The sequence below is a fragment of the Egretta garzetta genome, unplaced genomic scaffold (assembly GCF_000687185.1).
Source record: "Egretta garzetta isolate BGI_Z169 unplaced genomic scaffold, ASM68718v1 scaffold179, whole genome shotgun sequence".
In the NCBI taxonomy this organism is placed as follows: Eukaryota; Metazoa; Chordata; class Aves; order Pelecaniformes; family Ardeidae; genus Egretta; species Egretta garzetta.
The window spans coordinates 2,622,741-2,633,091 of record NW_009270001.1 but is presented as its reverse complement, the minus strand read 5'-3'; the positions used below and the strand labels follow the sequence as shown (position 1 = coordinate 2,633,091).

At 47.9% G+C, this 10,351-nt stretch overlaps 1 protein-coding gene across 1 annotated transcript; it reads left to right on the top strand.

Annotated features, from left to right (window-relative positions):
* The first annotated feature begins 116 nt into the window (after positions 1-116).
* Positions 117-10,304, top strand: SIGLEC15 (sialic acid binding Ig like lectin 15). Its single transcript, XM_035903096.1, has 6 exons — positions 117-553; positions 3,271-3,637; positions 5,805-5,870; positions 6,723-7,111; positions 7,695-7,725; positions 9,099-10,304. Exons 1-6 carry the CDS (start codon positions 502-504, stop codon positions 9,193-9,195), a joined length of 1,002 nt encoding a protein of 333 aa, XP_035758989.1. The 5' UTR covers positions 117-501; the 3' UTR covers positions 9,196-10,304.
* Positions 10,305-10,351: the final 47 nt, after the last annotated feature.

Here is a 10,351-nt window from a genome sequence, read left to right as displayed (position 1 = left end):
TTTTTTTTTTTTTTTTTTTTTTTTGTTCAGGAGGAAGAACTACCTCAAGCCAAGAGAGCAAGGGTCTCGCTTGCCATCTCCTTGGGCAGATTGCGAGAACTGCCTCTGGACTGGTGAGTTGGTAGCACTTGAGAGCCGTCCCCTCCTCACAGAATGTTTTGGGTTGGAAAGGACCCCTAGAGGTCATCTAGTCCAACCTTCTTGCACCATAATACATATGGAGGGAGTGTTTGCAGCCCCAGTCTGCAGTCCCCTTCCTTTAGATGGAAAATGGTAATATCCTGATTCCCCTTGTTGGATTTTTCACATGACTGACCACAAAACTATTAATATCTGGATCCAGAGCTGGTTCAGCCAGACAACTCATTCCTTCCAAGAAGAAGAAAACCACAACTTCTTCTATCCCTGGAAAAACCTTTTGTGACTGCAAGACCAGCAGCTCAGATGTAGCAGAAGCAGTTCTGGTTTACTAAAACACCTCAGCGGAGAACGTCAACCAGCATGAGAGAGTTTGGTTTGTTTCTTCTGTGCCTCCTTCACATCTCCAGGAAGGGTGAGTTCTGAGCTTGCTACGAACCCCTGTCTGATCAGGGCTTTTCTTCTCTCTGTAGTCAAAGTGCCAGGGGAGTTGCCTGGTACAATAAACTCTCCAAGAATTGTACCATCCATCGTGTAGTTTAAAAGGATCCAGGTGCATGTGAGAATATTGGAAAACCTCAAAGGCTTGATTCTGCAATTGTCAGAGAGGTCTTTGGCTTGGGGTTTTTTGCATTTTTTGCTTTTTTAACTTGTGCAGGGAGTTCATCTTCATTTAACTTTTCCCCTGCATTGCTAGTTGCATGCAGCATTTCCATCACCACCCAGAAGTGCTCTTTTGTGGTCCTAGGAGTTATTATGCAACAGACACAATTTTCTCCAGCTCACATTTGTCTTCAAGTATGCACTTAAGTTCCATTAAACTCAATGGGATTTGCTTAGATTACTGTCAAACAGCGTTTGCTAGAGGAAGGCTAGTGTCTGGGGTGGTCTCCAGCCCTTGATCATGTTGTTGTCTTCATGGCCTTGCCACTGATAACTGGCAGATACACTGACACGACAACTCCTTTCAGGGGTTCCCTCCTGTCAGGTGTGTAGGCTATTTGCCCATGACCTTCTCTGTTTCCTGCGAGAGCTTCCACTCCAGGAACTAATGGAGGCTGGATATTAGGAAGAGGAAGATGTGGAAGACCTACCATGCTAAAACTTTAAGGTTAAGTTATGCACAAGAGGCTGACAACTCCCTCTGCTCATAACCTAGGCACTGTTTCCATAGAAATGGGTGGAGCTGGTGACATTAGAAGCACTTATTTTTAACATTATTCATCATGTGGAAGGCAAGGGGGTGTTTAAGTGCTAAAAATAATGTTCTTTGCTCAAGATTTAGAAAAAAAAAAGCAAACCAAAAATCTGACAGGGAAAAGCAAATTACGTACTCAAAAGCATATTATCTGCAGCTCTCCAAAAGTAAGGGTTACAGTGACATAAGAGCAGTGTAAACAAAATACCATGAAATAAACTTGAAAGAAATAGCATTTTCTGTTTTCACTGCCAGGTCCTTCTGTCTAAAGTCCATTTGGACTTGCTGGAACTCCTGTGGCCATGTAACCTTGAATATGAGATTACCTGGGCTGCAAAAGGTGCTCATATAGTTACAGTGAAAGACAAGGCAGCCCAACTCCAGATATCAGTCATCAAAATAATGGCTTCATGCTGATTCCCAATAAATAACTTAAAGGCAGAGAGCGGGTCCTGCGTTGGCCTTTGTCCATTGTGCAGCACACAATAGATTGATACAAGCTGCACCACCACTGAGGTATTTGACAAAAGTATTATGGAGAACGGACACATGAACAAGCAACAAATCTTATCTTTGAGTTTACACGATTCACCCGACAGCTGAATGCCCAGAGACCACAGTGAAGTCAGCTGGACAAGGGATGGGTGGCAATTATTTACGGGACGCCTTTACATTTTTCAACAGTTATTCTCAGCTATTGAGGAGAAAGCTCTTGATTTAATGAAGCCATCAGGTGAGCTTTGTAAGACAGGAACAGCTACAGCTCTTGCAGTTAGCAAGGCAGTGGATAGATACGCATTTCTACATGGAAAGCACTGCCTACAGGTGCTGTTTGTTGATGCTGTTGGTTCCTGGGGAAGGGAAACAGATGAGACATTGAGTTTTCCCTATATGCTTCCAAGATAGGGAGCACCCATTCAGGTGAAGGCTGTTTTCACCACTGGACAGAAATGATCAGACTGGGTCTGGTGGCAGCGAGGCTCAGCTCCCTGGACTGTGCTAGGATTTACCAGGATTTACTAAATGTGCCCAAGAGAGGAAAATCCCAAAAGTTGGGGACATCTCAGCTAGAAAACTCAGTATTTCCTTTGCCATGACACCAGGACAAGGCCTGTCTGGGAAGATAGTGGCAGCTAGAGCCCACGTAGTGACAACCCGCTCTGCTAACAGTGAGATGCTTTCTTTGATGTCAAGGGCATCCTCCTTCCTACAACGGGAGCTGATACAGGGAACCTGCCTGTTCTCACCAGTCCTTGTACGATGAGTATCTCCAAGTCTTCACTCAGATCCGGTTGCACCTTATGAACACGATGCTACTTCGTGATGATAGCAGCATTGATCCTTAGAAGCATCAGCTGTTGCTACCCTCCCCATGGGTAATGCAACCACCAGCTGATTAGTGCAAGAAATACTATCACCTAGGAGTTTGTGTGAGCATGCACTCAAACGCAGGGCTGCTACACTGACAGCATTTCAGTGCATAAAGCCACCAGATCTCTGACTACATGCCAAACTTATTTTTAGCTTTTTCTTTTTTTTTATAATATATTATATATATTTTTTAAGTATTTTTTTTATAATAAAAAGCTTTTCCTCCAGGCACATAAACGTCTGTAACTGCAGAAGACTCTGTTAAACAACTTGAGGTGCTATTGTTCACTTTACAAACAAGAGGCCTGCTTAGGAATTAAATCCCTTTCAAGATGAGCTAGTCAGCCCCCTGAGCTCTGCTGCAGTCCGGTACCATATCTAGCTACCATAACTGGGCTATGTAATCATTTGCAAGTCCCCAGCAAGAAGGACAGCACAGGGCCCACCAAGGGAGCAGAGCATCCATTTTCTGAGCAACAACACAGCAGGTGCAGGAAGGGTGCCCAGTTTCCCTCTTAAACACTCCAGATAAATCAGTCTTGATCATTTCTCTTTGCTTCTAGGTGTGCAGTCCAATGGCTGGTCCGTTCATGTCCCATCTGATGTTACTGGTGAACTTGGGAAGATGGTTGTCCTGCCCTGCACTTTCACACACCCCTACAAAACATTTGACCGGACCCTCACTGCCATTTGGAGGATCAAGGAACCCTACAATGGCACAATAGTTTTCAAGTGCATTAGTCAGAGCACCAGTGAGCTCTGCAAGACCGCCATCAGCCTCAAAAACAAATACAAACTGCTTGGCAACCCCCGCCACAAGGACCTTTCCATCAGGATTGACAATCTGACCTGGAGCGACAGTGAGAGGTACTTCTGCCGGGTGGAGCTGTCCGGAGATATCCACGACAAGTACTTTTTTTTATTTGATTGGTAAGAGGGCACAAGAGCCAAAGGAGGCAAACCCACCCCGCAGGGAAGTGAGAGCCACAGGTTGTGGAAGCTGATGAGATGCTAACAGAAGTTGACCTGAGATGGTCTTCCAAAGGGTCGGCTTTTCCAGCTCTGAGGGTAATTTATAACCTTTGGGCAGGGAATACTCATTGCCTTCTGCAGCCTTCCAGTTTGAGGTGATGTGCACAACACAGGGAAGGGAATAGGAACAAAACTGGTAAGGAAATAACCAGGCTCTGGCTGCTGGGGAAAGAACCAGCCCAGTCTGGGGCATCCATGCTCATTGCAAGGGGGCTGGACTAGATGACCTTTAAAGGTCCCTTCCAACCCAAACCAGTTTATGTTCCCACTTTGTCCCTGCAACACAGGTTCTGTGCAGGCAGCAGAGAGGCAAGCTGGGGTCAGCAGCCCACAGGGTGGGGTAAAAGATGTCCTTGTTACCAGTTACCAGGATTTAAACTGGAGTATGTGTTTGCAAATGTAAGCACAAGCAGGCCCGGGTGGTAACAGGGGTTTGGGAAGACAAGATACGCAGCATTCATGTGCCATAGGTCCAAAATCCTCTGGAGCAGGAAAGGCCAGAAGAAACAGCCTGAAAACCATCACTGATCAACAAATGTCAGACCCGGGGAGCTGGCAGTCTCTATTAACACCTAAACATCCTTGGGTTCACCTGACTATTGAGCAAGACCCAGATTAGACGACTCAAGGAGAAGCTTCACCTCCTCTTGAAGGTTCTTACTGTCTCCAGCTTGGGCTGAAACACTGTTTTGAATCCTGAGGAAAAAAAAACCAAACAAACCCTGAGCTCTTACCCATATCTGACTGAAAGCAGCACCTCCAGCTGCCATGGTCACACTTAGCCAAGCACAGCCAAGCCTGTCCCTCTGGAGAGCATGTGGTCTCAGGCTCCTCCAGTCTTTGCCAAGGGATCACTTACAAACCACAGAGGCAACAGCCACAGGGCAAAGCATCTTTGAGGCAACACCAGAAAACAGTCACACAAGGTGAGAAGTCCATCCATGGGATGGATGTCTGCATGGAAGTGACATGTGAATCCCCGAATGATCTTGGGACCCGTTGCGATAGCTGTTGGATGGACGTACGGCAGCGTGTTGCTCCTTCCTGCCGAGCCTGTAGTCTAAACAGACACAGTGAAGGAGAGAAACGCAGAGAGGTGAGCCCTACAGCAGCCAAAATCCGAGTCTCCAAGTCACACACTGCCTATCAGCTCCTACTGAAGCCCACAAGCTGCTCGTAGTACAAAAACCCAAGGCAAGAGCCTGCTGCTGCAGCGGCACGTGTTTGCTCTGCCAGCTGAATAACACGGCTGAACAAACGACCTCATCACGGCAGAGACAGCAGAGCAAGCAGGGGTGAGTCTCCTGCACAGCCCTGGCCGTCCAGGTCCCTGTGTCAAACGCACCCCGGGGCTGCGATGTGCTTTGCCCAGAGCCAGCGTGCAGTGATGAGGAGACTCTGTTCAGGAAAGCTCTCATCCCATCTCCCTGGGCGCACTTTGCAGATCAAGGAAGCGCTGGAAGACCCAGGTGGCCTCATGAACAGACTCAGACCTTACCCACGGGTGCATAGGTCCCACGGGTTGGATGGTTTTGCTCATGAAGTGAAACTGTCTTATGCCTGCTGTGCCCTGCGGGCATCCAGACAGGGCCCGAGGATGAGCTTGGTTACTTCTTGGGAAGTTCTGCATAGTCAAGGCTCTGCTTCACTGGGAGCAGCTCCTAAACACCCACCCACACAGAGCAATGACCAGGGCAGGATGGCAGCAAAACCCATCTCAGGGTCTGTCTGGATTTTAACACCAGAGGAATGATAACATAAGCAGATATGGTACCCAGGCTGCACCCAGCTTTCGGAGTGGGTCCTGACTGTATGAATGGGAGGCGTTAAATAATGCTGAAAAGGTTACTCTAAACTCTAAAACACACAGACACATGACAACTAACACAGCTGGCTTTCCTACAGATCAGTCTTCCAGCCTCAAACCTGCATTACACAAACAAGGGAGAAGAGGTGCTATAGGTGGTTGCAAGCTATGCGTTTTCTGTCCAGCCTGACAAAAAAAAGAGATGAACCTTGAACTCCTGCTTTTCCTCCGTGAAGACACTCATTTGGTTCCCTCCAGTTTCCACAATGCCTTTAGGAGCCAAATGTATGAAATGGGTCAACAGGTCCAGCAGAAGACCAATGGGTAAGAAAGCTTGGTCATATCGGCTACTCTTCCTTAGCGGACCTAGACCAAAGATGACACATTCAACAGCGCGTCTCAACTTTTTACATCCCCCAAATTATCTTTGCCACTGTTCATTCAGTCACACAATCCCACATGCTACAAATACAGGACACGAAATTAGTGGCCCTGTCTTGGCATTGGAGTGCTGCCCCAAAGCAACTGGGAACCTACCTCAGCTGTTAGGTGGTCACTACAGGGTTGGACAGAAACAAAAAAATATGTTGTAGCAAGGAGCATAAATGTTCTCTGAGTGTAATTTGCCAAATCTGGAAAGTCTCAGACACTGAGCAAAGGGCTCACACAGGTGGATCTCTCCATGTGTGCTCTGGAGGTCAGAGGCCAAGGGAACAGCCATGAGACACTTGGAGAGCACCATGGTTGTCTTGTCCTGGACCACGTGGAGATGCAGCCAGTCCAAAAAGGTCACCAGTGCCTACACCACGAACAGCACGGAGCTGCAACTGCAGAAAGCAACCCATCTTCATTGATGACTCCCCCACTACAGCACAGTGCCTCTGTCTTCTGCCACCATGGAGGGTCACAACAGCCAAAGTTGACCGAAGCTCAGAAGGCTGTGCATGGCTTTACAGGGATAGAACATAAAGGAGTGCACATCGAAGGGTGAATCCTTTCACTCTTCTGTCCAGCATAGGCAGGGTGGGGAAATCTGGGGGAAAAAAGCACTGAGAAAAACAAGGAAGGGGAGTTTTGATCCCAACGTTACCCTGATGTAAGGCGCTGAGGGTCCACCAAGACCAAGCGCTCATTCCAGGTATATTGTGCTAGACCTGCCTTTGAAACCTGATGCACTTCCCCCCCCCACGTTGTGATTTCTGCAGCTGCCCCCAGGATCATTAACATCACCGTCACCTCCAATGGGGATCGCACCTTCCAGGCACGCTGCACCGCTGAGGGGGAGCCAGCGCCCACTCTGACCTGGACCGGACCACCCCACAGCAACCTCACCTCCACCACCAGCATGAACCACCGCGTCACCAAGGAGCTCCAGTACCTGGCCCACGATGGAAAATACACCTGTACGGCTGTCAACAGCCATGGGAGAGCAGAGGGAGCGGTGTACTTCTATAAATTCAAAGCATCCAACAGTGCCTTCTTCCTGATCCTGATCTTCGTGCCACTGGGAATTAAAGTGCTCATTTTGCTGGTGATACTGGGCTTCACCGTTTTCTCGAGAGGAGGTACGTATTGCTATTTCCCTCAGTAGTCTTCCTCCAGCAGACTGGTAACCAGTGATGGGATGCAGCAGACAAAGTCAGGCAAGACGGGTTGGGTTTGGTTCAGGGTGGGTTTTTTAATGATTTTAAGACCTTCCACTCTAGGAGAAAGGCATTTCATAGAGTCATAGAATCATTTAGGTTGGAAAAGACTGTTGGAAAAGGGCTGTTGGCCCTCTTGGCCACCTGGCCACCCTGCTGGCTCATATTCAGCCACCTGTCGACCAACACCCCCAGGTCCTTTTCTGCCAGGCAGCTTTCCAGCCCCTCTTCCCCACATCTGTAGCGTTGCATGGGGGACCAACATTACTTATGGGAAAGCTAAGAACAAGGACCTCCTGGCTGTCTGGTTGCAGCTTTCAGACAGGAGGTCTCTGTTGGGAAGGGACCTTTGAAAAGACAGAGGGCAGAGGAGTTTCCCTACGCCCAAGGAGAAAAGCTAATAACCGCCCTCTAGTGCGGCTTCCCAGCAGCTCTAGGTCAGTCCTGGCTCCCCAGCTTGCTCTGACCGCACTGCTAACCCACGTCTTCCTTCCCAACTTCACAGGTCCCTCCTCTGCCCCATCCAGCCTGGCCCGGTAAGGATGTTCTGCCTTCTATTCAAGTTACTCAGCAGGAGGGTGGAGATGGCTAAGGAGAGAAACACAACATGTCCTTGGTCTTGGCAACAACCTTCTGGCCTGAGAGCAGGCTCCTGGGACAAGGACAGGGTTGGGCTGACGATCAGGCAAGGTGGTGTGAGGGACAAAGGCTCAGGCTCTGCTGGGAGGAGGCTCTGGCTTGGGTACAGTTGAGAAGAGACCCCACTCATGGGAGGAGAAGGGACTGGGGCAGCAGGATGGAAAGACTATGGCATGTGGATGCTGCAGCAGCAAGGGGCTAGCAGAAGTTCAGGTGGGCCATAGGCCTGGAGCATTGTAGGAAGCCACATTAGGCTAGCAAAAGAACCACCCACCTATGGGACAGGTGAGGGGAACAGGCTAGGAAGGCATCTGTGGCAAGGCTGGTAAATGATGAACAAGAGAGGAAAACTGCAACAGAAACTTTCCCCCCCTCCCTCTGCACCCCAGTCTCTAATGGGGCAGAAAAAGGGGCCACATCAGAGCTCATGACCTCTGCAAAGCATGTAAGAAGGTATGGAGATGCCAAGCAGCCCACCTTAGAGCCAGCTCAGGTGTGGCAGGGCCCAATTCTTTGGCTGGTATCCATACAACACTCCCACTGTACCCTTGGCATTTCCCATTACCCAGCACACCACCATTCTTGGACACTCCTGACAGCTGTGGTGGCCAAGCTAGAAAAGGATAGGGGAAAAAAACCCACACAGACTAAAAACCAAAACCAACCCTTAGGCTAAACCTAAAGCAGCTGTATCTGAGGTAATTGCATCCACTTGGGGCTGCTTCTTTCCAACACGGGTTTTCCCTATGTGATGCCTCCTTCCCTCACTTTACCCAAAAAAAAGGCCATTTCAGCAGGGCAGTCAGGTGTACAGCATCAGGACACAGGCAATGAGACAACGGCAAATTTAATCCTACAGTTAAATTTGTAATAATTATTTGCAAAAGCACAGCTTTTGCTGGTTTAACAGCATCTAAACCATACCACAGCACCCTTGATAATATTTGTATAGAAACATACATAGATGAAAGCTGAAAAACCACACTCTACATGAGAAGACCCTTCTCAGGAGAGGTTTGCACAATCTCCCAAGGCTCTGAGCAGCAGGACAGTAGTAGGAGTTAACGCTATCAGTGTAGGGGATCAGTCTGGATGCTTTTAGATGTAAAACATTAGATGCAACTCTGACACTTAAAAAACACCTGCTGCAGAGGGGAGGATGCGTATCGGACAGTATTGCAGACACTCTGACACTCCTTAGCGACTAGATTAAGCCACTTATGAAGCAGCCAGAAATGTGTCTTCACCTTGTTCACTTCTTCCATGCCAGGCCACAGCTGCAAGACTCCACCTATGAGAACTTTGACCGCAGACAGGGCTGCAGCCAGGCTTTGCCGACAGAACGAACAGCATCGAGACGCAGCTGAGGACCTGGGCGGTCTCACCCGCGCTCACGGCTGGGATTCCCATCTGCTCCGTACAAGGCTGCCTCTTCCCAGTGAATGCAAGGCTGACGTTGACTGATGCACAGAAGGTCAAACAGGCCTTCTGAGTGTGTGTTTTCCACCCCTGTTGCTGCTTACGAGAAGCCTTTAAAGGGAAGAGAGAAGAAAGAAGAGAGAAAACAAAGAGGGGTGGAGCTGGAAGAGCAGAAGAGGATCTACATAGGATGTCAGTTCTAACCAACATGTGTGTTTTTAACCCATATCGGATAGTGTTTAGCAAGCAGGTAACAGCCTACCACTTTCTCACATCTTTCTGCTTTGTCATTTTTCAAACATTACTTCAAAAAGCAATTTTTGCCACTTCCCTTGTCAAACCCCATGCAGCTTCCTACAGCCAGCAAGGGAAGCATTTTCATGTTTCAAATACCAGCTGTGAAAAAATGCTACTGAATTTCAGCGGGGAGGGGTGTGTGTGTCGTATTTTATTATTATCATTATTATTGTTATTATTGTTATTTCTTAACTTCTAGAAGAGTTTATTTAAGAATTTAAAGGGCAACTTAAGTTTCAAGAGGGAGTCCAAGCAAAAAGGAAAAGAGGTTTTCTGAAAGCTGTTCTAGCTGAAAGCAAGGCATTCAAAGTGTGGTCTGTACTATAACTCTGCTGCAGCTCCTAGTGTTCATGTGCACAGACAAGCAGAATCTCAGAGCTTTGTGATAAATATGCTGTGACAATGTTCCAATAAACCCAATTGGCTTTTTTTTAAAAAAAAAAAGAAAAGAAAATTATTACTAAACAATCTCTATCTCTCTGTTACGTGAAAAAGTTCCTTTAAGGCCTGATTGCTCATCTCAAATTCTCCTGAGATGAAGTCACTACTGCAAAGTTGCTGGCCACCCACAGACGAGTCTCTAACCCCACTGTGAACACACTCCAAGACGAGGTGAAGAGTGGCACAGGATGACCCAAGCCAACCCAGAGTCTTGGTCAGGCAGGCAAAGGTCCAGGAGAGGGCTGCTGAAGAGCAATGGGTTGGCATACGGGAGGAGGAGGAGATAGAATGAAAAGACAAAGGAAAAAAAAAAAAAAAAGGAGCAACATGAACCTACTTTCAGGTTCGTATCACTGGATTTGATGC